Source organism: Symphalangus syndactylus, chromosome 7 (genome assembly GCF_028878055.3).
Source record: "Symphalangus syndactylus isolate Jambi chromosome 7, NHGRI_mSymSyn1-v2.1_pri, whole genome shotgun sequence".
In the NCBI taxonomy this organism is placed as follows: Eukaryota; Metazoa; Chordata; class Mammalia; order Primates; family Hylobatidae; genus Symphalangus; species Symphalangus syndactylus.
Window position 1 is genome coordinate 10,473,209 of NC_072429.2, and position 27,160 is coordinate 10,500,368.

Below are 27,160 nucleotides of genomic sequence, written 5' to 3' on the forward strand. Positions count from 1 at the left end.
GCGTCTCATCTAACATTTCCCCAGGGCCTGCACACAGTGGATGTGAATGAACACACGAAGAAAGAAAGGATTGACAAAGTGAAACAGCAAATGAGCAAAGGAAGAGGTGGCAGCCTGGGGGTCCTGGCAGTCCTCCAGCAGAGAGGACCCCAGGCTCCCATGCCTTGGGCTGGTGCAAGGCTCTGGTCTGTGTCCCCTGGGGAGCCTCCAGCACAGGCAGCCCCTGCGTAGCAACTGGACCTGGACAGGGACCCAGCGCCCTCTGGTGGCTGAGACTCCTGAGGCTCCAGGCCAGGCCTCTAGAGTCCTGGTGGTTTCCCAGGACTTTCTTTCCCACAGTCCCCTTGGAGTATCACAGAAATCCCTGGGAAACAAAGCAGCTCAGACTTGTAATGAAGGAAAGGATGCCATGCTGGGTACCCAGAGTCCTGGGCTCTGGTTCTAGCCATGCCCCTCTCTGGGTGACCTTCAATGTGTCCTGGGATTTGTTGAGCTGCCAGGGGCTGGGCTTGGGCTTGCCACTGTAGGGAGTGGGGGTGCCTGCAGCAGCACCTTGACTGCCAGCCTCTTGGCCTCGGCTTGCTCTAAGACCTTACCCATCAGGAAGTGCTTGTATGAATAAGTGACCTGAAATCTTCCTCCCTATGGCTCTAGCATCCCTCCAGGCTTTGAGTTTTGTGTCCACACACATCCTGGAAGAACACCAGAGTCTCCATTCCCCCAACCCCCTTTCACCCAGGGGATCTGGAGATGCCTTTTCCACATCCAGATGTCTCGTGTGCAGTGGGATTCCTCAATCTGGAGCTCAGGGGGAGGTGTGCACTGAAGACAGATCTTCGGGGTCATTAGCACCTAGAGGGTCTGTGACACCTGGAGAAAGACTGGCTTGCTGAGGCCAGTGGTTCCCAGCCTAGGCTGCATAATACAATCATCTGGAAATCCAGTGAGCATGGATGCCCAGACCCCACCTACCCAGACTGATGAAATCAGAGCCTCTGCGTGTGGGCCCAGGCATGGGCATTTGATTTTAAAAATTTTTTATTCTCTTGGTAGGTCACTCACAGAACATGCATGGACATTTTTACAGGCTTTCAGGAGATTCTTTGTGTAGCAGGGTTGAGCTACACTATATCTGAGCCTAGGACCCTGGGAAGAACTCAGAGACGGCAGCAGTAGAGGCTGGGAAGGAGATTGTTATGAGGTAGGAGGAATAGCAAGTTTTTTTTTTTGAGACGGAGTCTTGCTCTGTCACCCAGGCTGGAGTGCAGTGGCGCGATCTCGGCTCACTGCAAGCTCCGCCTCCTGGGTTCACGCCATTCTCCTGCCTCAGCCTCTCCAAGTAGCTGGGACTACAGGCCCCGCCACCACGCCCGGCTAATTTTTTTTTTGTATTTTTAGTAGAGACGGGGTTTCACCGTGGTCTCGATCTCCTGACCTCGTGATCCGCCCGCCTCGGCCTCCCAAAGTGCTAGGATTACAAGCGTGAGCCACCGCGCCCGGCCTCGGAATAGCAAGTTAACGGGGGTGTTTCAAGAACCAGAGTTGAGTGCTGCTGAGAAGTCAAAGTCCTTGTTGCTTTTGTTTTGGAGAATAAGGTTGGTGACTCTAATAAAAGCCACATAATGGCATCATGGGGTTGAAGGAGAGTTAATTGAGGGGAGAATGGGGGTGAGAAAGTGGAAATGAAAGTAATCAACAACTCTTTTGAACAATTTTTGCTGTGAAGAGGAACAGAGAAACAGGGAGGTGGCCGAAGGGGAATGTGAGGTCAAGGGAAGGTTTAAGATGTGAAATTACAGAGCATGTTTTCGTGTGGCTGGAAAAGCTGCTGGTAGGATGAATGGGTCCAGGAGAGAGCGGGGACAGCTCGATTTTCCAAGCTCTGAGGTGAGAGGAGCCGGGATCAGAGCATAGCTGCGGACAGACAGTTTCTCCTGTAGGGGTAGGAAGATGACAGATGGATGCCAGTACACTTGCAGATGTGGTGGGACAGCCTGACCTGTTTCCCCAATATGCCTGAGGAGACACTGGGTGGGGATAGACAGGAGGTTCTGGGGAGGAGAAAAGCTGCCCCTCAGGGAACAGGGTCTCTGGTGGCAGGGAGTGCCTGCCTTGCACTGTTTTTTTTTTTTTTTTTTTTTTTTTTGTATTTTTTTTTTTTTTAGTAGAGACGGGGTTTCACCGTGGTCTCGATCTCCTGACCTCGTGATCCGCCTGCCTCGGCCTCCCAAAGTGCTGGGATTACAAGCGTGAGCCACCGCGCCCGGCCGCCTGCCTTGCACTGTTAAGAAGGATGCAGACAGTCTGCTTAAATGGATTTCTCTGGCTGTGGGCAGCTGTGTGCAGGCACAGAGGAGGTCTGGGCTCACCCAAGGCCGGGGACTTTGCCAGACCAATAAGATGAAACGGGAGAGAACGGGGGAAGGGACTATGGAGAGCAAAGAGGGGACGGTGGGCAGAGGCCTCGAAGAGCCAGAAAAGGGTCCCTGCAGGTCGACATGGCTAGGCAGGGGTGGTACTGGCCGTGCTAAAGGAAGTGAGCTGGAAGGAGGAGGTGGCCAGAGGATGAGGCTTCAACAGGAGAGAGCAAAATTTGTGTGTCCGTCATGAAAATGAGGTTCAGGATGGGCCAAGCGTGTGGGCAGCTGAGGTGGAGTTGTAGTGAGGGGCTGAGCAGCCAGAGGCCTGGAGGCAGGATGCTTGCGTGCGTGGCTGGCGCTTAGGATGGCGACAGGAGCAGGAGCAGAGGAGGGAACACAGCATGGAAGTCTTCAGGAAACTTCTCTCCCCGCTGAAATGTTGGCTCCCGGAGAACAGGACCAAGGCTGTCCTGAACATGGCCGTGTCCCCCAGCGCCTGGCACTAAGTAGGCACGCAGCAAAACTCTCATTAAGGATTATGCCTGATACATCATCTGTTCTCTCTCCTTTACAGATGAGGAGACTGAGGCCTGGGGTTCCCAGAAGTATCTGCAAATTGTTGGAGTTTCAGCAGGGAACAAGTGTTTTGGGCGAGGGTGTCTCTGAAGTCCCTTCCACCCGCCCCCCGCCCCCACTGCCTCCTCCCAGCTTGGGCCTCCGGGTGTCATGTTGCTCCTTCCTGAGTCTGACAAGCCTCACGGCTCCCTCCGCCTGCCTCTTCATGTCACTCTGGTCGTACAGGGCAACATGGAGTCCTAATGATCTCCATCCCGTCTGTCTGCTGCAATGGATTTGAGCCCATGGGTGACAGGTCAGGCCCAGGTCACCTGTGCCCCTGGAACCGGCACAGGGTGCTGGTGTTGGCCGCAATGAATGTGGGCAGGGGTGTGTGCCGTGAGTGCCCCTGCTGGGAGCTGCTCTGAGCTTTATTATCTGTGAGTCTGCACACTGTTCATGAGGAGGGCAGGGCAGGGCTGAGGTCCTCCATAGGCGGCCTGCCTTGTTCCTGCAGGCCAGGGTGGACACAGGTGTGTGTCCACATGGGCCCACTGTTTGCCCACCAGCCCACCCACCTGTCCCAGGGGGAGCACCCTCCTCTCTGGCCACCTCTGCTGGGTGTTCAGGGCCGGTCACAAGGTGCAGGGCCCTTCCTCCGCTCACGACTCAGCAGGGTCACCAGCTTGGCCTTGAAACCTGCCTGAGGGTCAGGGCGGCCTGTGCCCTCCGCCTGATCCAGCTCCAGTAGCCGCCGGTACTGGGCCTCCAGGGTGCTGTCGTGGGCGGGGCCGGGCCAGCTCAAGTCCTGGCCATTGTGGTAGATGGGACTGGTTGTGGGGCTGTGGCTGCTGGGGCCCTTGTGCGGCTCAGGTTCCCCGCCGTGCAGCGTGGGGCTGGCCTCCAGCACACACAGGTTCTCATAGAGGTGCTCAGTGCCTGGGGGCCCACTGGCGCGCTTGCACACTGAGGCGTAGAGCCCAGACGCTGGATCGTTGGGCTCCAGGCCTAGCAGTAGCGGCAGGCTCTGGGGTCCGGGCTCGGCTGGGCGCATCCTCCTGGAGGTGGGTGGCTCAGGTCCTGGTGGCATCTCCTGCAGCTCTCCAGGGGTGTCCAGGGAGGGCAGAGAGGTGGCCCGTGGCAGGGGGCAGGGCTGGGGCCTGGTCAGCTCTGGCAGCCGCTCCTGCTGGCGGGCGATGGCCCCAGCCACAGCCCTGCACAGGTCAGGGGCACAGGGGGTGCTGAAGGCAAAGAGGCCCTCACCCGAGTTGCAGCGACGGCCGGCCTCAAAGGAGAACACGCCCTGGGCACAGGGGACACGGGTGGGGATTAGCAGGAGGGTCCAGGGTGTCAGCCCCCCACCCTTCCCACCCCTGCACCTCACCTTGTCGGAGCCGAACTTGCGCAGGAAGTGATAGGGCCAGCTGTAGAGGGCCTGGGTGCCCTTGGCCTCCCTCAGCTGGATGGCATCTGGGCCCAGCACCAGCAGGGCGGGCCCCTTCAGCTGGCAGCGGGTGGTGGCCTCAGTCCTCTGTACCACCACGGGAAACTCGCCCACTGTGGCAGCTGGCCAGGACAGACCCGTCAGTCCCACAAAGACCCGGCCCTGGGTGTGGGGGGCTGAGGTTGCCCTTGCACCTCCTCCGACTTACCTTCCTGCCAGGAGGAGTAGATGGAGTTTTCCTCCATGGGGACCAGGCCCCTCTTGGGAGACTGGGCATCTGTGGATCCTGAGGAGGCCTCCCCTGTCCCCTGGGGAATGAGTTCAAGTCAAAGGTGAGAGCACCGCACTCCCATGCCCTGTCCCCTCCCCTCAGTATCCCAGGACTCCACCACATGCCAGAGCATCCAGGGCCTGGGCCCCAGTTCCAGCTTTGCCCGGCTCGCTGCGTAAGCCTGGGTCCCCTTCCGAGCCTGCTCTCCCACCTGGCTCCCCACTGAGAGTGCTGGGCTGGGAAAGAGGCGCTGTGCTTGAGGGTGTCTGAGAGCTGCAGATCACTGGGGACACAAGGGGATGTCCCCTGCAGCCCCTGGGCTTGGCTGGGCCAGCTTCTGTATGTCTCTGACAGCCTAGAGCAGTGTAGGGACAGGACTGTTCCGGTTGGGACACACGTGTGAGCTGGGCAGGGAGCAGTACCCCAGGTGTCTTCCTCCATCTCACCACAATCACCTGCTACGACCCTGCAAGGTGCCCCCAATCTCTGCCTCATCCCCAAACCCAGGCCTTCAGCATGTCCCCTGTGCTCTTTCCCACTCAGCTCCTCTAGTAGGACCACCCTGGCCCATAGCAACACGGCCGGGTCAAATGCCACAGCTTCCTCACCGGGCTCCTTGCTCCTGTCAACTGCCTTTTTTTTTGAGATGGAGTCTTGCTCTGTCACCCATACTTGAGTGCAATGGCGAGATCTTGGCTCACTGCAATTTCCGCCAACCGGGTTTTTTTTTTTTTTTTTTTTTTTTGAGATGGAGTCTTGCCCTGTCGCCCAGGCTGGAATGCAGTGGCGTGATCTCGGCTCACTGCAAGCTCCGCCTCCCAGGTTCACGCCATTCTCCTGCCTTGGCCTCCCAAGTAGCTGGGACTACAGGCACCCGCCACCATGCCTGCCTAATTTTTGTTTGTATTTTTAGTAGAGACGGGGTTTCACCGTGTTAGCCAGGATGGTCTCGATCTCCTGACCTCGTGATCCGCCCATCTTGGCCTCCCAAAGTGCTGAGATTACAGGCGTGAGCCACTGAGCCCAGCCCCCCTCCCGGGTTTAAGTGATTCTCCTGCCTCAGTCTCCCAAGTAGCTGGGATTACAGGTACCCACCACCACACCCAGCTAATTTTTTGTATTTTTAGTAGAGACAGGGTTTTGCCATATTGGGCAGGCTGGTCTCGAACTCCTGACCTCAGGTGATCCACGTGCTTCGGCTTCCCAAAGTGCTGGGATTACAGGCCTGAGCCTCCATGCCTAACCTCAACTGCCTTTTGTTTTTTGATTTTTAAAATATGATAAAATACAGAGAATATAAAATTTACTGTTTTAACCATCTTACTTTTTTTTTTTTTTTTTTTTTTGAGACAGAGTCTTGCTCTGTCGGCTAGGCTGGAGTGCAGTGGCACGATCTAAGCTCACTGCAACCTCTGCCACCCAGACTCAAGCAATTCTGCTGCCTCAGCCTCCCAAGTAGTAGCTGGGATTACAGGAGTGTGCCACCACACCTGGCTAATTTTTGAAATTTTTTTTTTAGTAGAGATGGGGTTTCACCATGTTGGCCAGGCTGGTCTCGAACTCCTGACCTCAGGTAATCCGTGTGCCTCGGCCTCCCAAAGTGCTGGGATTACAGGTGTGAACCACCACGCCCGGCCCATTTTACATCTTAAAGTGTATCATCAGTGCTTTTTTTTTTTTTTTTTTTTGAGACGGAGTTTTGCTCTTGCTCTTGTCGCCCAGGCTGGAGTGCAATGGCACAATCTCGGCTCACTGCAACCTCTGCCTCCCAGGTTCAAGCAATTCTCCTGCCTCAGCCTCCCGAGTAGATGGGATTACAGGCATGCACCACTATGCCCAGCTAATTTTGTATTTTTAGTAGAGACGGGGTTTCTCCATGTTGAGGCTGGTCTCGAACTTCTGACCTCAGGTGATCCGCCCGCCTCGGCCTCCCAAAGTGCTGGGATTACAGGCCTGAGCCACCGCGCCCGGCCACCAGTGCTTTTTAGTATATTCACAAGGTTGTGCACTGTTGCCACTGTCTAGTTCCAGAACTTTTCCATCATCCCACATGGAAGCCCTAGATCCATGAGCAGCCACTCCCCACTTCTCCCCTCCTCCAGCTCCTGGCAACACTCACCTGATTTCTATCCCAATGGAGTTACCTAGTCTGTACATTTCTTTCTTTCTTCTTTTCTTTTTTTTTTTCTTTTAAGAGACAGGGTCTCACCATGTTGCCCAGGCTGATCTTGAACTCCTAGGGTCATGCAATCCTCCTACCTCGGCCTCCCAAAGTGCTAAGATTACAGGCAAGAGCCACTGTGCCCGGCGTTTGTTTGTTTTTATGGCTGAGTAGTATTCCATCTTGTGGACAGACTATGTATTGTTTATCCATTTGTCAGCTGATGGCCACGTAGGCTGTTTCCACCTTCTGGTGGCCGTGAGTAGTGCTGCTATGGACATTCACGTCCATGTGGGTTTTTATTTTATTTATTTTATTTTTTTTGAGATGGGGTCTCGCTCTGTCTCCAGGCTGAAGTGCAGTGGCACGATCTTGGTTCACTTCAACCTCCGCCTCCTGGGTTCAAGCAATTCTCCTTCCTCAGCCTCCCGAGTAGCTGGGACTACAGGCGTGCGCCACCACGCCCGGCTCATTTTTTTTTTTTTTTTTGAGACGGAGTCTTGCTCTGTCGCCCAGGCTGGAGTGCAGTGGCGCAATGTCAGCTCACTGCAAGCTCTGCCTCCCGGGTTCACGCCATTCTCCTGCCTCAGCCTCCCGAGTAGCTGGGACTACAGGCGCCCGCCACTTTGCCTGGCTAATTTTTTTTTTTTTTTGTATTTTTAGTAGACACGGGGTTTCACCGTGTTAGCCAGGATGGTCTCGATCTCCTGACCTCATGATCCGCCCGCCTCCCAAAGTGCTGGGATTACAGGCGTGAGCCACAGCGCCCGGCCAATGCCCAGCTCATTTTTGTATTTTTTAGTAGAGACAGGGTTTCACCATGTTGGCTGGGATGGTCTCGATCTATTGACCTCGTGATCCGCCCGCCTCGGCCTCCCAAAGTGGTGGGATTACAGGCGTGAGCCACCGCGCCCGGCTCATGTGGGGTTTTTTTAAGATACGATCTTGCTCTGTCTCCTGGGCTGGAGTGAAGGGCACGATTACAGCTCACTGCAGCCTCGACCCCTGGGGCTCACGTGATCCTCCTGCCTCACATGTACGTGTTTTGTTTGAACACCTGTTCAAGTTCTCTTGGGCACACACCTAGGAGTGGACCTGTGGGCCCCATGGTAACTCTGTTTACCTCTTTGAAGAACTCCCAGGCTCACTTCCTTTTGACCCATCACAGACCTTTTGGGGCTTTACAAACATGTCTGGCTTAAACCCTCCAAAGCCTTCGCTTCTCACTCAGAACAAAACCACACACATGGCCTGGGGCATTTCAGCCGCTCCCCTAAGCTCTGTGAGTTGGCTTCTTCCTGCACTCCTTCCCTTCCAGCCATGTCGCCTTCTTTCTGCCCTTGAACACCCCACACTGTCCGGCCTCGGGGCCTCTGCCCACGGGACTCCCTCTGTTCACAACTCCCCAGGCTGCCTGTCCTCAGACCTTTGCCCAGCGGGTTCCTGTCATTCAGGCCTCTCCTCTGAGAGGCCTTCCCTGGCCACCCTGCCCGTCACTCCCTCACTTCCTCCTGCTCCCCTGACGGTCCATTTTCTCCATGGCACGCACGGCCCTCTGAGAGTCATTATAGATTTACTTTTCCCAAGCTTGTAGGTGCTCGGTGGAGCTTGCTGGGTGACGGGATGTGAGTGTGGAGGTGGACAAGTCGGGGGCAGGTGCCTCAGCCCAACCGACCCCTGCCCGCCGCACTCACCGGGAAGGCCAGCTGGCAGATGGGGCCCATCCAGGCCTGGCGGTGCTGCGCAGCCAGTAGGTGGCTTCGCTCGGTGGTGGTGAGCAGGAAGGCACCGGTGTCCCGGGGGCAGCTCTCGCCGTCGGCCGGCAGCACAGATACACAGTCAGCCAGGCGGATGACCCGTCGCTCCCCTCGCCGGCCAGGCCCTGCCGACCTGTCACCCGCTGCTCCCAGGCCACCATCCCGGACCTCCCAGCTCTCCAGCCGTGCCACGCCTGATGGGCCTCCTGCATACAGCAGAGCCCACACCTTCCGCCAGCACTTCTGCGGGAGAGGAGCGGGAGGGCGAAGACCCTTGGGTGGCAGATTGTCCGTGCCACTCGGCTCAGCACAAGCTGCTTGGCAAACGCTCCCAGCCAGGAGCGGGCCTCTGCTCCCGAGTTTCTCAGGGCTCCAGGGAAGGAGGCCTTGGCTGTGCTTGGGACTGGTCAGCCCTGGGTTCAAATCCCAGCCCACTCTTTCCTAACTGTGACCTCCACAAGCATCAGTGTCGTCTCTCAAAAGGCCATGAGAACTCGAGCTGGGGCTGCTACTGGGTCATGTTTGTAAAGCATCCAGTAGCCAGGCAGACCACCAGACACTGCCATTATGTTGGTTCCCTCTCACCCCCAAAAAGGGGCACTTGGGCCACAGGCCAAGAGCTGGGGTGGGAGGGAGGCCTCCGCCTCACGCTGTTAAGGAAGGAAACATGCAAATAGCTTCGAGCAAAGGAAACTGACGGTTTATCTGCCTGGGCAGCAGCTGCAGCTGAGCTGCGGGGGTGTGGGGCTGCTGCAGAGGAGAGGTGACCCCCCTGCCTCCTTGCTCCCAGGACAGTGCCGCTGCAGGGAGGGGCTCCACCCTTGGGGCCTCCTCCAGCTCAGCCCTCACCCTATTTAGGGCCCTCGGTGGCACTATTTCATGGGTCAGAGGCTGTGAAGCTCTTCCCTGCTGGGAGATTTGAGCCTTCGAACCTCTCCCGCTCCTGTATTCCCATCTCTCTTGGAGGCAGGGTCTGGCAGAGCCTGCTCAGCCCCTGCCTTCTCAGGCTGAGACCCGCACTCCGTTCCACTCCCCATACCTGGGTGGGATCCTCCACCCTGACTCCCTTCCCAAGTCTCCCAGGTCTGCCTGGGCTGTCCGAGGCAGGGGCGGAGGCTGCATTCTCCGCCCACTGTTGGTCCTTGGCAGCTGCCTGGCAGCCAGGGGTCCCCACCTTGCCAAACTTGACATGCTGCTGGTAGAGGATGCCATCCTTGATAGGGGTCTCTAGAGGGTCCATGGTCACGGCCAGGAGCAGGGCCGCCGCTTCAAGACCTGGGGAGACTGATGACAGGCTGGACGGGAACTCCTCACACTTCCCCTTCTGGCCACTTCCCGTCCCTCCGTCCAGAGGCAGCTGCAGGCCGGGGGGAGGGGAGCCTGTCTTCAGCTCAGGGGCTGGGGGCAGCATGTATTTCCTCCCTGGGGTTCTGGCTGTCCAAGGTGCCCACACCTACCTGGAGGGAGCCCCTGGCCACCTGAAGGCAAACAGCCTTCGCACACACCTGGATCAGCTGCGAGCATCTGATCGCAGTCTGGCTCCCTGAGTCATGAGTTCCTGCCCCTCCCCCGTCCCGCCCAGGGCAGCTGCGCACCCTGGGCCTGACACTCCCTGGCCCTGCCTCCACCGGGACCCTTCTCTAGCCAACTCCTGGCTTTCCCACTGGGCGTCCTGGCTTGAGCGCCTCACCCCGTGTTGCTGCTCTTCTTTCTCCCTGAAATCTCTCGTGTTCACCTGCTCCTCTCCACCCCACGAGCCGCTGAACATCACCAGCCTTGGCATCCCCCCAGGGGCCACTGCCCCACCGGGGCTCCGTGCAGCACTCTCCGCAACCCAAGACCAACCTGTCTCTCCCCTTCCTGGGGTGCAGCCCAGGCTCCTCAGCCCAACACTCAGGGACCTGTGTGTTCTGGCCTCCATCTTCCCCAGGCTCATTCCCAGGCCAGCCCCTCCAGGGCCCCCTCACCACTGTGCTGCCTGGGGCGGTGGGCCACCTCTTCCTCCTGGAGGCCTTCCTTGACCACTCCACGCTGCCTGAGAGCACAAAGGCCCTCGCAGTATACACTCACGCTGGGCATCCAGTCCACATGGGACCCACACCCCTGAATGGCCCCAACCACGTGAGTGTGGGTGGCAGGTCCCAGGGGGCCCCGGAGAGGTCACATGTTCATTTAAAGCTTTGCTTCCTGCTGGGGGCTCCTTTTGTTGGCTTGCCTAGCAGGAGGCCAATAGCGGGGCTGTGTGTGTGTACCTTCATTCTGGAACAGCCTCAGGTCATTCAGCACCACCTCTGGGAGAGAACATGGAAGCAGGATAAGGAATCCCGTTTGGAAATGCACTTGGCCAGGAAATATTTCCTAAAGGCCTCCTGGCACCCGGCTCTGTGCCCACTGTGGCCCAAGCAGCCCTAAGCTCTGGCCACCTCAGACGCCACATCCTTTGTGTTCTCATCGCCATTTCAACAGTGAGGAAATCGGCGCTCAGAAAAATTAAGTAACTTGTCCAAAGCCACATACCAAGTGACAAATATGGCTTGAGCAACCGCCGTCTCACTGGAATGAGCATGTGGCCATACACGCAAAGTGCCGGCTCAGAGGAAGTGTGGCTGCCTGTGCTGGTCCCTGCCTACCTCTCACCAGATGCCGAGATCCTGCTTCATCTGCTAGCGGTCTTGTGACTGCTGTCCACGTTTCTGTGTGTGTCTTTCTCTCCCCTCGCCTGACGGCTTCCCAGGCAGTCATCTCCCTGGTCCATCTAGGTCCTCAAAGCTCAACAGAGCTGGGCACAGAGCAGGCTTAGGGAGAGCTTGTGGCCTAAATGGCAGTTCTGTGACATCTGCTGCCTCCTCAGTCAACGGAGTGGAGGGCTTCCTCCAGGTGGCTGGCACAGGCAGGCAGTGGGTGGGGGTCCTGGGGCAAGAAGCAGCCTCCCAAGGGGCTTCAGGAGAAGCCCCCGAAACATCACACCACTGACAGGAAGAGTGAGCCTGAGAGCTATGACAGCTGGCCAGGGAGACCAGAGAATCCAAGCACTTCTCCTTGGCCTGCCAATGTGGTCCCTCCTTGAGTCATAAATTCAGACAACCCAATGGAGAGACCCTGAGTCCCCAGAGGTGGGCACCAGCTCGGTGGCTCCTTCCACAGCCAAGTACCAGCAGGCCAGGTGTTGGCAGTGTCAGCGGGAGATGCCGGGGCCTTGCCTCAGAGGGGCTGCAGAGGTCAGAGGTGATGTCTGTCCAGGAACCAGGGGGCGGATGAGGTGAAACACAGAGGCAGGGCCAGGGCTGGGATAGAGGTTTGTGCTTTAATGGCAGCTGGGGTGAAAGGAAACAAAAATAGTAATTCTGAAGAGCACAGGGAACAGGCAGCCAGGACCAGCCTGGCCCAGTCCAGGCCAGCTGAGCTGAAATGCTGATTCTGTCCAGGGGGCTGCTGTGTGTGTAGAGTGGTGGCAGTCTTGGGGACTGAGGCCTCTTGGAGAGGAGGGAAGACTGTCGGCTCAGAAGTCCATGGAGCTGTGGGCCAGGTAGTCCTTGCGGCCGATGTTGCTGACCTGCTTGGTCTGCATGGCCTCGAGTTTGGGGCAGTCGGTGATCCGATGGCCCAGGCCCCCGCAGAAGGCACAGCCGCGCTCTCCTGGGGGAATGGGGACAGGGGTCAGCCAAGTCAAGGGCCAGGATCCACACCCTGGACCTCGGGCCCCCCGTTAGGCACCCTTGGTCCACCGGTTTCATGTTTCTGACTTCCAGCACCCCTCCCTGCCACCCGCCGGCTGGGGACTCGGGGATCCCGCTCCGCAGTCACCTCCAATGTCCAGCATGGACTCGTCCCCGCAATGCAGCACCTGCAGCACGGGCGGCACCTTCTGCTTGGCTTCCAGCAGCAGCGCTTTGAGGTCCATCAGCACTGACTCATCTGGGGGAGGAGTGGGGAAGCATCAGGGCCCACCCTGGGCCCTGCGGCCAGAACCTGGGTGGCCACAGGCAGGGGACCCAGGGAACAGCTAAGGTGGCTCTGGTGACAGACTCACCACAGGCTTTGTTGATGAAGGTAGTGGCGATGCCTGTGTTTCCCGAGCGCCCAGTGCGACCAATCCGGTGTACTGCAGAGAGAAGGACAGAGTCTCTGGCCCATCGCTGGACACTAGGGGCCTGGCTCGGCCCTTCTCCGGCCTCGCCCATGCCCTTGGGCCCCAGGCCCTTACCATAGTTCTCAATCTCCTCCGGCATGTCATAATTGATGACGTGCTGGATGGCGGGGAAGTCCAGGCCCTTGGAGGCAACGTCTGTGGCTACTAGGACATCCTTCTTGCCCTCCCGGAATGCCTCGATGGCCTTAGTCCGTTCCTCCTGGTCTGGGGAGGGTCAGGCAGACATTGTCAGAGACACCATGGGACAGGGGAGTGGCAGGCCAACCAGGTAGGGGAAGGCGTTAGGTAAAGTGCCACTACTGCAGCAGGGTCCAAGCCAGTGCTTGCACCACCCTGACCTTTGCCCCCATGGATGGCTACAGCCTCAACCCCCTTGAGCAGCAGGTACTCGTGGATGGCGTCCACGTCTGCCTTCTTCTCTGCAAAGATGAGTACCTGTCCAGAAAGACCAACTCCAGTCAGAGACTAACTGCCTGGGCACCCACCTCACCTCCCCCAGCACTCTGTCCCCTCCAAAGCCCTCCCTGGTCCTGGGGACTCTGCCCCCGGCCTGGCCTGGCTGCACTCACAGGTGGGGGTGTCTTCTGCAGGCATTCGAGCAGGTACACCATCTTGGCCTCCTCCTTCACATATTCTACCTCCTGCCACCACAAGGATCAGGTCAGGTGATCTTGAGATTATGCTTACCCGCCACAGCCCTGCCATAGCCCATCATCTGGACCAGGAGGTGACCAGAAGCCACTGGCTGCCAAGGGCTGGGTGCCCTAAAAGTGGCCCTGGTTAAGCATCAGGGGCTTTGAACGAAACCCCCGGTTCCCACAAGGTGGACCCCCGGCTCCAATCAGCTTCAGGGAGACTTGTCAGATCCAGCCCCCACAGGTGAGAGACCACCCATCAGGAGCGCCTGCCCACCTGGATGACATCCAGGCTGGCAGCCCCAGCGCGCCCCACATTGATGGTGACAGGCTTTACAAGGGCACTCTTAGCAAAGTTCTGAATCTTCTTCGGCATGGTGGCACTGAAGAGCAGGGTCTGCCGCTGGCCCTGAGGAAGAGGGGGGCTGCGACCAAGGGCATGCAGGGCTGGGCTGAGGGGCATGGGGTCTGGGGAAGCCGAGCAACTGAGACACAGCCCACAAAGTATGAGCAGTGGGTGGGGTGGCCAGGGGCATGGGGTCCCCGCAGTCTGATGTGGTGTGCGGTGGGGGGTGGTGCAGGGTGCCTGGCCGGGCTCCACAGTCTGATGTGGTGTGCGGTAGGGGGTGGGGCAGGGTGCCCTGGCCGGGCGAGGGCGGCACCTTGAAGTAGGAGAAGATGGTACGGATGTCACCCTCGAAGCCCATGTCGATCATGCGGTCAGCCTCGTCCAGGGCCAGGTAGCGACAGATGTCTAGGCTGACCATCTTCTTCTGCAGCAAATCCATGAGGCGCCCTGGGGTGGCCACCATCATGTGTACACCACTGGGGACCAAGGAGAGACCCTGAGGTTGGGGTCACTGGCCTATCACCTACCTAGAGGCAAGCAGGCACCCTGCATCTGTTCTGCTCTCTGTCCTCCTTCCTATTTCTTTGTCTGTCCCCTTCTCATCATTCCCACCACCTGCCCTATGTATAGCACACAGCTCTCTTCCAAGGCACTGCAGCCATCTTCACCACCGCTCGGCCTGGCACGCCTTCCCCCTTCTCCTGGGTCAGCCTCTCACCCAGAAGCGCTGTCATCAAGCTCCAGAGGCTTTACTCTGGACTCACTTTCCTGGCCCACTGGCTTCACCTTTTCTGTGCCCACATCTCCCTAAGACTCAGAAGTCCATGGAGGAAGGCCTCCGGGATGGGGTCTGGCCCATCTGTGAACGGAGGGCCTGGTCCAGGGCCTCTGGTGGTCTGCAGAGGACTGCACAGCACGGAAAGGACACAGGTGCCGCTGGGATCCAGCCCTACCCCAGTGCCTCAACCTCCTTGACTGACTGCTGAATGACCCTGACCTTCCTGGGCCGTTCACCTCTGTGCTTTCAGCCTGGACTGCCCCTCTTCCCAATTCAAACGTCACCTTCCCGGAAAAGCCTTCTCTGAGCTCCCACCTCCCACTGTCCCCAGCAAGGTGGGCCATTCCATCTGCTGTGCTCCCACAGTACCTGGCCACATCCCTCTGTCCTCCCCCAACTGACCTCCCCATTAGACTGGGAGCTCCTTGAGGGTTGGACTCACAGCAGCCCTCTGTGAAGACCTGTGGAGTGGCTAAGGTAAAGCGTCCTTTAGCTTTTCCACGGACTCGCAGGTGGCAGAGGTGGGGGCAGGGAGCGCCAGCACTCACTGTCGGATGGTCTCCATCTGCTCTTTCACGGACATGCCCCCAATGCAGAGGGCGCAGCGCAGGAGTGGTGAGCTGTCCTCCTGCAGCAGGCGGCAGTAGTACTCCAGGATGCCATGGGTCTGCCGGGCCAGCTCCCGCTGCAGGCAGAGGGACAAAGGCTGGCACCAGATGGCAGCCCCAGTCTCTGGCCTGCCCTCCAGGCCAGCCTATCTTACCGAGGGGCAGATGATGAGTCCATAGGGTCCCTCGCGCTTTGAGAAAGGTAACCTCTTCTCTTGTTCCAGGCAGAACATGATGACAGGCAACGTGAACACCAGTGTCTTGCCTGAACCCGTGAAGGCGATGCCTATCATGTCACGGCCAGATAGACTGTTGGGAGAGGATGACCCGAGGGCCAATTTCAACAGAAGATGAAGGACACCTAGCCATTGCTCCTCCCTGTTCCAGCCCTCCTCAAGGACCCCAGGTCCACAATCCAAACTCACATGGTGGGGATGCCCTGGATCTGAATGGGTGTTGGGTGGTGAATGCCTTTCTTCTTCAGGCCTCTCAGGATGGCTATGAAAACCAACCGACATCGTCCTCGTGACTCACAGGTACTTTCTCAGAGCCCCAAAGCCTGTAAAACTGGCACTACCCCTACAAGTTGCAGATGAGGAAACAGGCTCAGAGAGAGAGACAGAGAGGAAAAAAAAAGAAAAAAAGAGACTTGTCCAAGGCCCACAGGCTAGGTGCAGCCAGGATTTGTATCCAGTGTCTATACCCAATGGCACTTTCCTCCTGAAGCTTTGTAACAGCAGAGAACAATGAATATGTACAGCTGGGGCAACAAGGAACCTAAAGAAACTTCTCCTTAAATCCCTCCAGCCCCAGTGACTGGATCCAATGCAGATGTGGCTGAGCTCAGTGGGAGCTAGGACATAACCTCACAGGTGTTTGATTATAAAAGTGTGGTATCTCTCTCCAGCCCCTGACTACCTGCAGGAAACTTCATTTCCTTGAAGCTCTTGATGGGCGGTGGGATACCGTCTCCCTCCACCAGGATGTGGTATTTCTTCCGCACGCGCTCATGTCGCTCTTCAGACATGCTCAGGACATAACGGGGCGGAGTCCAGCTGTGGATGGGTAACAGGGATCAAGAGAGCCCTGGGAATAGCTGGCCTGGGAGCATCCCTGCATGTACCATCCGAAGCAAGGGCAACTGCGGACTGTACAGATATACCTGGTTTTGATGGGGTCATCATACGTAATGCCCTTAGCCATCTCCTTCACTGACATCAATGCTGAGGAGAGAGACATGGCTCAGGGCTGGCTCCTGCTTCTGAGAAGCCAGATCCCTTGAAATATAACATGCCTGGGGCTGGGAGGAGGAGACTCAGTCCACCTTCTCACTATCCTGGCTACAACCATACCTCGGCCCTCGGCCACACTCTCCAGGATCTTCTCTTCTTCCTTCAGCTGCTTCTCCTTGGCAGACTCTTTGCGGGCTGAGAAAAGAAGTGGAAGATGTCAGACAGATACACACGGTGCGCCAGGCTCAGCTTCTTCTTTCCCGCCCAGGCAGTGCTGACCAGCTCACCTTCAGCCTTCTCTTTAAGGTGCTGGTGCTGATCCAGGAGGCTGACGTTGGACTGAGGGCCTAGCGGGATGTCGTCCTCATCTCCCCGGGGTTCACTACCGCTGTCCTGCTGCTCTTCCTCCGCAGCTCCCTTGCGTCTTCGCTGCAGCAGCTTCTGGAGCTGAGGTTCCACCCGGGACCCACAGATAGAATGGGCACGGGATCCACAAGGCCAGCGTCAGGATCCTGGCTTTGGGGCGAGGGTCCTGTGCTCGAGGTGCAGAGCTGCCCTACCCCTCAGATCAGGCCGTCGGTCCCTCGTTTGTCTGGGGGCCGCGCCCCGGTGTACTGAAGCTCACTCCTCAGACTGCCCTCCTCCCCACGGAGGCCGAGGCCACGCCCGCCCCCTGCGACCCGGCGGTCACGGCCCCATCCCTCCCCGGACGCGGGCCCCTCACCAGTAGCTGCCGGCGCTGCCGTAACGGCACGTAGGGCACGTAGTCCTCGTCGTCCTCATCCTCCGCCTCCGAGCGGCTTCCTCCGGCAGGCATCTCGTCGGTGCGAGCCCGCTGCAAGCACACGCGAGTCAGGCACGGCCTGCTCCCCTCTTCACGCCCGCTCCCACCCGCGCGGGGTCTCGTCTCTCTCCCACCTTCCGTTCAGGTTCCGACTCCTCCATTCTTTGCTGCACGCATGCGCGCCACGACGAAACCCCGCCTCATCTTTGCGTGGGACCCAATCCGATGTGAAGAAGCGAACGTTGGCGCCTAGCAACGACCTGGGAGTTCCGGATCGCGCAGAGGGACAAATTTGCTCTGGAGACGCTATCGCACGGCGAAGCACGGACGTTTTCATGGGTGGTTACGCGACAGTTGTCAGGACCGAGGGCGAAACCGGCTGCAAGGCATTGTGGGACACTGGAGGACTTGGAACATGCGCTAGAAGGCTCAACCCAAGCCCCCTGGAAGAGGAAGACGCACGCAGCGGAGACAGCTGATCCGGAGTCGGGGAGGACTGCCAGGTGCCCAACCTCTCCCAGAGCATGGCGTCTTGGGCACGCCCATGCCGGCGGACAGTGCGTCCTCTAGGGCCGGGAGCTCCGGGCCGAGTTCGCGTGGGCCGCCTGCGCTTCCATCCCTGCCGGGGACGCCGGGGTTGCGGGATAAACCGCTCGACGCACCCTGCCTCCCTGACTGCGCCTGTGTGACACCTACGTTCACTGGTGGGGCACGCATCAGATACGGATGGCAGTGGTTTTGAACTGGGAGGCCCTGTATAAATGTAAACGGTTATTACTGTAAATGCTGTAACAGAGCTGCCTGGGGGGCGCTTCCAGGGAAGCGTGGGAATCTCAGGCCGGGAGAGGAGAGGCGTCCTGGGCCAGGGCGCTGCAGGAATACAGGTCGGGCGATGTGCAAGTACACAGATTCACCAGGCAACAGCATTGCGGCTAGGGTGGGATGGGGAAGCCGGACCTAAGGCCAGAAAAGGAGATTGCGACCAGAGCATGCCTGCTGTGACTGTCAGAGTAAGTGGTTTCAACTTTGTTAGAGACTTCTGAGGAATGACTTGGTCAGCTCTGTGCTTTCTTTCCTTCAAGAGTGTGTGCTGGGCATTGGCACTGCGCTTAAGCAGATGATAATCAAGACACATACCTGGTGTGCGAGGAGCTTATGGATTAGTTGAGACTAGAAATATAGACAGATAACTGGTCTTGAAGTTAAAGAGAAAGATCCTAAGACAAGGTACCGCTTTTGGAAGTGTCATAGTTTTCATAGTAAATGGCCTCTTAGCTGGGATGTGAAGGATACACAGGAATTCATGAGAAAAGGGTAAACTGAGAGGAGGAAAATATGTGAAAGTTGGGAGACCTGAGATTGTGGGACCTAACTGGAGAGGAAGGTCGTCCAGCATGGCTGGAACAAGTACTGGAGTCAGGGGCCCAGGCATGAAGGTCCCAAATGCCACAAGATGGGCTGCTTGATCAGACCTGCAAATTTTGAATGAAGCGGAATTTTAGGTAGTGTTGCCAGTTCAACTGCAGGGCAGGAGTGTAGTACAGGAGTCCATGGGAGAGGTGAACACAGCCAAGAAATATACAGAGAAAGGTTTCACAGGGAAGTGTCCACATTTCCCTTCGGGATTGGGAAAGGCCAGGGACCAGGAATTGTGAAGTCTGTGGGCACGGCTGTTCTCTTCTTTAGTAAAGAAAGCTTAGGCTGGGCACAGTGGCTCATTCCTGTAATCCCAGCTCTCTGGGAGGCCAAGGCAGGAGGATTGCTTGAAGCCAGGAGTTCGAGACCAGCTTGGACAACATAGCAAGACCCCATCTCTATAAAAAAATAAAGAAGCTGGTGCTTACTGCCAGTCCCATGGTGGGTCTCAACCTGGGAGGGATGGAGGAGGACATGGTTTCTGGTCCTGCTTACAACACCTAAATACATGGCTCTTAGTGACCCTGTTAGCTCCCCACGTAACCTCGAGTTGGTTTTAGGAGCGAAAACTAAATTTGGGGCATGGAGTTTGGACACAAGTGTGTGAGGGGCATTTTGGGCAAACTCATTATATTAAAATCCAAATTTACAAACCAGATCCATTTCAGGGGATGAGGTAGTTTGCTTGACTTTACAGAAGAGTTCATTATCCTCTTAACTCTCAAGTCCTCAGCTACATGTCCCACCCCCACTGCAAAATCAGATCTAATTTATAAAAAACTCAATTTACCCCCAACTTCCCCTGACTGTGTGAAGTCAGTGTGAGGGGCCTCGATGGCCCAGGCTACAGATCCATGAAGGCCTCAGGGTCTTTCCTAGACCTCTTCTGACATCCAGATGCACAGAGACCAACTTCAACCCCTCCAACTCACCCATCTTGCAAAGAGGGAAACAAGAAAGAGTGGGGAAGGGGCTGCCCCAGGCTCACATACCAGAGACCTCCCAACAGGAGAAAAGGGCACAGATGCCAGAGTCATACCAGTCTGTGCTCAACCCTACTCGGCCAGACTGAGTTGAGCTGAGTCACTTTCCTATCGGCTTTAGTTTCCTCACCTGTAAAATGGGACAACAGCACCAAACTGCTGATGCATGGCGCATGCTAGGGTTAGTGACTAAGGGAGAACCCATGCTTCTGAGCACACCCTCAACTCCCTCCCTGCCCAGACCCGCAAATCACCAACATGCCAATTCTGTGTCCAAATGTTGCTTTATCTTTCGGCACGAAAGATCTTCACAGTATCAAAAGTAAAGAATTGGAAAAAAATAAAATAAAAACAAAAACAAAAAAAACCAAACACAAAGAGAGCAGTGTTGGGCCAGCAGTACCATCAGCCCCGGCCCTTAGGCCAGCCCAGTCCACGGGCTCTGAGTGTGGAGGCTGCGTAGCACCAGGAAGCGGCTCTGCTGAGGTCAAGGGGCCCCAGCACAGTGTGGCATCCATTCAGCTTTTGGTTGGTCCAGGATGGTGGGGAGCAGAGAGGGTCTTGGACGGGTAGGTGGGGCACACGGAGGGAAAAATTGTAGGCCTTCAGCTGGCAGTCGGGGTCTCAGGACGCCCTGAAGAAGCTCAGCCTGGGCAGGGCCTGAGAAAGAAAAAAAGAGCAGAATCACAGTAAGCAACGGGCCATGTTCCAGCCTCCCCATGCCATTTGGGTACCCATGGGCCTCTGGCAGCAGAAATAGCTGGCTGCTATTTTTGTTCCCTGGGCTAAAAATGTTGAAGATTCCCTGGATCACCTGTAGCAGAGGATGTAAGTTAACAGGTTGGCAGACAGAGCCCCAGTCCCGGGATCTTGACAAGGTGTGGGATAATCCTTGAGTAGATCCAGCCTTTGGCACCTGCTGTCCATCAGCAGGGGCCGGGAGGCCAGCTGTGCAGCTGTGTTCCTGCCTCTGACTGTAGGTGCACAGCCCAGGGGAGGGTGAAGAGGGTCAAAGGAGAGCGTTTACTAGGGGGTGGGGAGAGGGGCATCTCCTATCTTGGAAAAGAGGCCAGACCAGGTGAAAAAGGGTCAAGAGGAGGCAGTGGAAGGAGACAGTTGCATTTGATTTCTTGGATGACAGAACTGGGCTTGTGGGAGGAAATGCGATCTCTTTTCTCTCAGTAGGGTTAACAGATGAAGTGCCTGGGGTTCCTGCTACTCCTGGTTCCCATGGAGGTGGAGAAGAGAGGCAGGAGGGCACCTTGAATCTGGAAGATGCTTCTGGGGCTTGTGGGCATCTCAATTTGGCAAAGGGGGCTGACTGAGCCCGACCCCCTCAGAGCAGAGGAGGACTAAAGTGAGTGTAAAGAAGACAGTCTGGACTCTGGGGCAGCACAAGGGTCACAGGGAGCCCCAGCTCTGAACGTTGTCCGGGCTGCAGGCTCTCTATCTGAGGGTCCAGGAAGTTTGCTGCTTAGGCCCAGAGAGGAGCTGGCCTGGCACTGGAAAGAGGAGAAACAGGTGGGGCCGTCATGGGGGACGTGAGTTGTTTGTGAGCTCAGTCTGCCTGCCCCAGCCTTCCATAGTCTCCAGGATAGCTGTGTGGTTGCCAGCCAGAAAAGGCCTGACCCCAGGGACGCAGCTGAGGGTTGAGATATGAAACTGCAGAGCCACTCAGCCCCCAGCCCAAGGTCTGCCTGCTAGCTGCCCTTCTCTTCATCAATAGGGTTCCAGGCCCAGTGCCTTCTCCAGTTGTCTGTTCCCAGTCCAGATCATCATCTGGTACATCATTGTTTCAGACAAAAGGACCTGTGTGGGTGGCTAGGAGGGGATGCCAAAGCCATCTGGCACCCAGGTCTCTTCCTCTAGGAGGCAGTGTGCTACCAATATCCTCATGGAACTTGTCCCTGCTTTGGGTAGCCCCCATCAACTCCTCCATGCCTAAATGACCCACAAGGCGTCGGCCCAGCCCATCTGCACCCCCATGATGTTTACTCAGGGCTGGCCCCTTCTTAACACTGCTTCGGCTGGGAAGCACCTTGGTAGCCTATATTGCGGAGCCCAGGGCAGGAAGTGGGACTTGACACAAGGACTGATAACATCAGGGGTGAGGACAGCCCCATGGGTCTGATGGCTACCTGGGCACTTTTGAAATCAGCTGGTGAAGACCCTGATGGTTATTCCTTAGGAGATGCCAGTCCAGGAAGGGGACCTTCAGGAACATGGGCAGGAGGGCCCAGGGAGGAGTAATAGAAGGACAGAGGCCTACAGGTGAGTGGCTGTAGGAGGAGATGGGGCCTAGACCTTTGGAGGCTGTAGCCAGCTGTGCCATTGCTGTGGAGATGCAGACAGAAGCCAGGGCTCCCATGCCCAAAGTCCAACTCCCTGTGCCCCAGAGCACAGAATGGTCTGGTGGGCATATAGAGAGGGTGGCCAAGCACAGGGAGAGGCAGTGGATGTAACTCTTGGGGTCTCTGTACCTCACTGAGCTGTGCTAGGAGTGGTTTTCTTGAGGCTGAAGTTGGTCCAGTTCACAGCAACTTTCTGACGAGTCTGCTTTGCAGAATCCAAACAGAACCTGTTGGGTTTGGGGGACACATGAGAAGCACAATCAGAGGTTCCTTCTTTTGCTCACTGGACTCCTAAGGTACCATGTCCCTATCACTAAGAAACCAGGTTCTCTACAAAACCTCTTTGGCTCTCAGGTGTTAAGGTTAGCAGGCATAGGAGCTTTGCTGGCTTGGGGGCTTCTGGACTGGGCCCAGGGAACTACGTATGAAGACAGTGAAACTGCCTTGGGATTCCAGCTCTTCCTCATCTGGTGTTTGACTCTCTAGCTCTGCTGGGCTGGCTTCTGTCATTCCCTTAAGTACAGTCGTCCCTCTGAATCTGCTGGGGATTAGTTACCCAAATACCAAACTCTGCAGATGACAAATCCCTTGTATAAAAATGGTGTAGTATTTGCATAAAACCTGCACTGCTCTTCCCATATACTTTTTTAAGAAATTACTATGTTTTTTTAAATAAGAGATGGGGTCTCACTATATTGCCCAGGCTGGTCTTGAACTGCTGAGCTCAAGTGATCCTCCCACCTTGGCCTTCCAAAGTGCTGGGATTACAGGCGGAAGACACTGTGCTTGGCCTTCCCATATATTTTAAGTCATCTCTAGATTACTTAAAATACCTAATACAATGTAAATGCTATGTAGTTATTATATTTTTATTTATTTGAGACAGAGTCTTACTCTGTTACCCGGGCTGAAGTGCAGTGGCACGATCTTGGTTCACTGCAACCTCTGACTCCCAGGTTCAAATGATTCTCTTGCCTCAGCTTCCCAAGTAGCTGGGATTACAGGCACCTGCCACCACGTCCGGCTAATTTTTGTATTTTTATTAGAGACAGGGTTTCGCCATGTTGGCCAGGCTGGTCTAGAACTCCTGACCTCAAGTACCTCAAGTGATCCACCCGCCTTGGCCTCCCAAAGTGCTGAGATTACAGGCATGAGCCACCTCCTGTAAAAATACGTATTTTTTTGAGATGGAGTCTCGTTCTGTGGCCCAATCTCAGCTCACTGCAGCCTCCGCCTCCCAGGTTGCAGCGATTCTCCTGCCTCAGCCTCCCGAGTAGCTGGGATTACAGGCATGTGCCACCATACCTGCCTAATTTTTGTATTTTTAGTAAAGACAGGGTTTCACCAAGTTGGCCAGGCTGGTCTTGAACTCCTGACCTCAGGTGATCTACCTGCCTCGGCCTCCCAAAGTGCTAGGATGAGAAGCATGAGCCACCGCGCCCAGCCAAAAATACTAATTTTTTAAAAATGTGCATTATTTAGCAATGTATTGCTATTTATTTTTCTGAATATTTTTGATTGCAGATATGGAGGGTGACTGTATGCCATGTTTCTTTCACCCTAATCTTTTGTACTCACTGCACTGGCCCCCTTGGCATGAATACCTTTTCATCTCATCTGGCCAACTTATTCTTACTCTTCAGGTTTCAACTTGGTTACCACCTCTCCTGGGAAGGCCTCCTGGCCAGCCCCCATCCCTTCTATCCTCCCCAACTCTATGCCATTTATCAGTAGGCTGCATGTTCATGGCCAGACTCCTGGTCTAGACTGCTTCACTGACCTCAGCCCAGGCAAAGCAGAGAATGTGCAAGTGAAGACACAAAGCGAATAAAGCTGGAAAAAGCCCTGGTTCTTGGGGCCTGACATGCCTCCTCCTATCTCTTGCACCTTCCCAGATGTGCCATCCTGCCCAGTGGCTCTGTGGGTTTTTGGCAGGCAGGCTGCGGGGGCGATGAGCCTCCCCAAGGGGTCAGGGCCAAAGGAGCAGGCCTTTGAGGCCTGAGGCACAACACAGGGCTAGAGTGTGGGCAGGACCTGGAGTCCTCCACAAGTGGGAGAGCAGGCAGCCCACACCTACCTCTTAAAGTACTCCACCTCTCGGTCAGTCTCATCCATCTCCACCCCGTCCATGTCCTTGGGCAGGAACACATCGTCTAGGAAGACACAGCCAGGAGGGCTCAGTGCCCATGGCCAGGCCTCTGGGGTTATGCTCTGGGGGCAGCGCTGCCTACACACAAAGGCTGCCCCTCCACCCCGTGGCCTGGCTGGGGTAGGGGGTCAGCCGCTCGGTTCCTGGTGCACTCACCCAAGGAGGAGGCTGGCTTCTCCTGCTTGTTGCGGCTCCGGCGGCTGCGGCCCTTGCCCTGGGGCAAGCTCTGTGGCCTTGCTGGGCCTGGGGGCTGCACAGACTCCTGCTCCTGAGGCCGTGCCTTGGCCTCGCCTGGCCAGTTTCGCCAGGAGCTGCCCTTCTCCTTCTCAGTTTTGGGACTGCCAGCCCAACCTGGTCCTGGCCGGCTCCCCCGGCTCCCCTCTCCAGCCTCGGCACAGCTGCCTACTTTGGGAGGCTCTAGGACCTTCCCTGGCTGCTTGGGGCCAGCGACCTGGCCCTTGGCACTGGGAACCTCTAGGCTGGCTGGGGGCCGGGGGGCTGGGCTTGCCTCGCTCTTCTTGGCCTGACTGCCCTGCCTCTTGCCCTTCCGTGGCTTCCCACCTGAGGACACAGGCTCAGGCAGCTCCTGCTTGCAACTGGGAACTTCCTTTGAGCTTGGCTCCTCGGAGCTGGGGTAGCCCGGCTTGGGTGTCTTGACCCAGATCACCCGGGACAGGTTGGGCACGGTGTTGAGTCTCCTCACGAGCCCGTTCTCGGGGACGATACCGGGAGGGGGCCCCCTCACCTCTGTCCATGGTGGGTGGGGGCCTCTCATTTCTGCCCATGGTGGGGCTGGCTCGCCTGGAGCTTGTAACGTGTGGTTCTGAGGGGAGCCCAAAGTCAAAGGGGACAGGTCAAGGTTGATGTCAGGCTGCTGCTCTGAGGAGCCACTGAGGTTTGAGGGGGGTAGACTCTGAGGCTCAGGCTCAGCAGCCCCCTCCTTAGAGAAGCCATTGCTGTCCATGCTGAGCTCACACACACTGAAGCTGGCACGGATGGAGTCTTTGACAGTGTTTTTGATCTCCTGCAGACGGCTGCTCAGGAAGCTGTTGACCCGATCCAGTTCCCGGTCAGGCCACTCCAAGAGCCTCTCCCTGGCAGGCCTTGGCTCCCGGCTTCCAGAAACACGATTCGCCTGCTTTAGAGTTTCTGCTGCCAATTGGGCCTTCTCCTTTTCCTGCCAAGGCAAGAGGCAGTTTTAGCAGGAGGCTGTCAACTGCCAGGCACAATGTGATACCTGACCCATCAACCTGGGGCCCAGCTTTGCCACTAACTTGCTGGAAGCAAAGCCTTAAAATCCTAGCCTGCTTACCCACCCTGCAGGAGTGAGGGCAAACTGCAGCCAGACAGGTGCATGTCCTGGGGGCAGGGGTAGTCACACCCACAGAGGGTATTTACAGCATGTTCACCCAGAGCCCCAGTTTCAGTGGACTAATCTACAAAATGGGGACAATAATTCCGGAGTAAAGCCAAAGTGGGGATGCACGTGAAGACCACTACTAGAGAGGCATTCTCTCCACCCCTGCGGGTGGTGGGGAAAAAGCCATGCCATCACGGGGTCTTACAGGAGGCAAGTGTGGGGTAGATGAGATTACTCTGGTTGGGAGGGCATGTGCCTTCCTGATACTATGTCTGGGTATTACCAAAGAGGGCAGTGTTCCCGTAGAAAGGCCACTTGCTGCACACTTGGTCTCAAGTAATCAAGGCCACACCTACAGTGTGCCCAGTGGCATACTGCGGACAACCACACGGGCCTACACAGCAAGATGTGAGAGCTGCTCCTTTGCCCAGGTGAGGCCTGGAAGGCTCAGAGAGGCCAGGCCCTGCCAGTTGGCTTTGATAGATCTGGATCTAGGGAATCAAAATGAAAGTCTGTGGGATCTGAGTCACCCCAACCTCTCCATCCCACCTCAAGGCCAACGATGCCTTTTAGAGGGAGACAGGAGGCAGATAACAAAACCCTCAGGAAGGAGGTGGCTGTGGTGCGCCTGGCGCCATTGACTCCCACTGCCTCCTGTACTTCCAACTGATTTGGGAATGGAGGAAGAGAAACGTGAAAGGGCAGCTGGTGAGAGAAACCAGGGCTTGCTACCACCTCAAAGTCAATGTAAAGAGGGTGACCCTGCGTCCCAGCAGGCACTTATCTTTTGTGGACCCTGGCTCCACGATGGACTACAGTCAATTGTTCTGTGGGACCTTGGACAAATCACTTATTCTCTTTGAACCTTACTTTCCCTATTTGTAAATTAGGAAGAAGAGGTATCTCTACATTCCAGGGTCAGTATGAGGACAGCTGAGAGTCTGTGTGGGGTCCTTTCCCATGTGCGAAGGTGGGGCTGGGCTTCGTGGCCCTCAGGGAGCAGCTTGGTCTGCAGCAGCATTTCTAGCTGTGGGTAGGGCTCAGAGGCCCTGGGGTTGGACCAACGAGGACCAGGGACCCTTCACCTCGCTCCCCCAGCACCACACAGATTTCACAGAAAAGTTTGGCTGCTAAAAAAGTTTGACAACTACTGGTGTGGAGGGAATGATATGGAACCATAAACGCTCTGAAAGCCAGAAGAGAAAGCACAGAAACACACACTTTCTGCTCTGTACCGTGAGCACTTCCCATAGATGTCTCCTTTAATCCTCGCCACTATCTTTGCTGCATCATGACCCTCTGCTTATAGGTGAGAAACCTTAACTTCAGAAAGAACAGGAGGAGGAGGTGGCTAGGAAGTGGCAGAGCCAGGACAATACACCCAGGCCTGATCTTCAGAAGTTCCTATGTTTCTCAATTCCATCTGATGACTATTTGCTGACCATCAAGGCTGTGAGGCAGCAGGCCAGGCCCTGTGAGTTTAGCGTACGTGAGACATTCTCTGCCTTGCTGACTTTAGTCTGCTCAGGGAGACAACAGCAAACAGCCTGTTGAATTCAGAGTGACAGTGGCAAGTGCTGCATGGAAGAAGGCACAGGGTGATCTGGGAATCTAGAGGAGATGCCCCCAACATAGACTGGGTCACCAGGGAGTGCTTCCTGGAGGCAGCAGGATGTGCACTGAGCACAGAATGGGGAATGGGATCATCCTGGAGGCAGTGAGACAAGCATTTTCTAGAGAGAAGGAATAGCAAGTAGAAAGGTTGGAAATGGGAAAGCTCAGTATCTTCTGGGAATGCAAATCATTCAGAGGTACAG

The 27,160-nt window shown here is 56.5% G+C and overlaps 3 protein-coding genes across 20 annotated transcripts in view; all 3 read right to left on the minus strand.

Annotated features, from left to right (window-relative positions):
* Positions 1 to 3,306: 3,306 nt before the first annotated feature.
* On the minus strand, positions 3,307 to 11,710 carry DOK3 (docking protein 3). Of its 7 annotated transcripts, none has more exons than XM_055285183.2 (7): positions 11,179 to 11,710; positions 10,801 to 10,839; positions 9,723 to 9,905; positions 8,486 to 8,791; positions 4,568 to 4,667; positions 4,300 to 4,481; positions 3,307 to 4,218 (listed from the first exon to the last, which is right to left on the minus strand). In XM_055285183.2, the coding sequence occupies exons 2-7, from the start codon at positions 10,804 to 10,806 to the stop codon at positions 3,541 to 3,543; spliced, it is 1,455 nt and encodes a 484-aa protein (XP_055141158.1). In that variant the 5' UTR covers positions 10,807 to 10,839; positions 11,179 to 11,710; the 3' UTR covers positions 3,307 to 3,540. The 7 variants fall into 7 exon arrangements, with proteins under 7 accessions (XP_055141158.1, XP_063498651.1, XP_055141159.1 ...); XM_063642581.1 differs by having other exon boundaries at positions 10,516 to 10,839; XM_055285184.2 differs by having other exon boundaries at positions 4,300 to 4,472; positions 8,486 to 8,788; positions 10,801 to 11,710.
* Positions 11,711 to 11,833: 123 nt separating this feature from the next.
* DDX41 (DEAD-box helicase 41) lies at positions 11,834 to 17,353 on the minus strand. Its single transcript, XM_055285181.2, has 17 exons — positions 17,219 to 17,353; positions 17,025 to 17,135; positions 16,588 to 16,747; positions 16,421 to 16,495; positions 16,231 to 16,291; positions 15,987 to 16,123; positions 15,494 to 15,566; positions 15,224 to 15,377; positions 15,009 to 15,145; positions 13,996 to 14,158; positions 13,611 to 13,742; positions 13,268 to 13,339; positions 13,037 to 13,133; positions 12,753 to 12,902; positions 12,579 to 12,650; positions 12,353 to 12,463; positions 11,834 to 12,184 (listed from the first exon to the last, which is right to left on the minus strand). The coding sequence occupies exons 1-17, from the start codon at positions 17,243 to 17,245 to the stop codon at positions 12,048 to 12,050; spliced, it is 1,869 nt and encodes a 622-aa protein (XP_055141156.1). The 5' UTR covers positions 17,246 to 17,353; the 3' UTR covers positions 11,834 to 12,047.
* A 2,395-nt stretch (positions 17,354 to 19,748) lies between these two features.
* The window catches only part of FAM193B (family with sequence similarity 193 member B), a 35,325-nt gene continuing 27,913 nt past the window's right edge, over positions 19,749 to 27,160 (minus strand). For all 12 annotated transcript variants that reach the window (XM_063642573.1, XM_055285175.2, XM_055285173.2 and 9 more), the window contains 4 exons: positions 24,140 to 25,160; positions 23,912 to 23,987; positions 21,964 to 22,061; positions 19,749 to 20,143 (listed from right to left, as the gene is read on the minus strand). In XM_063642573.1, coding sequence (XP_063498643.1) covers positions 21,965 to 22,061; positions 23,912 to 23,987; positions 24,140 to 25,160 — 1,194 coding nt within the window. In that variant the 3' untranslated portion in view covers positions 19,749 to 20,143; position 21,964. The remainder of the gene's footprint in view (positions 20,144 to 21,963; positions 22,062 to 23,911; positions 23,988 to 24,139; positions 25,161 to 27,160) is intronic.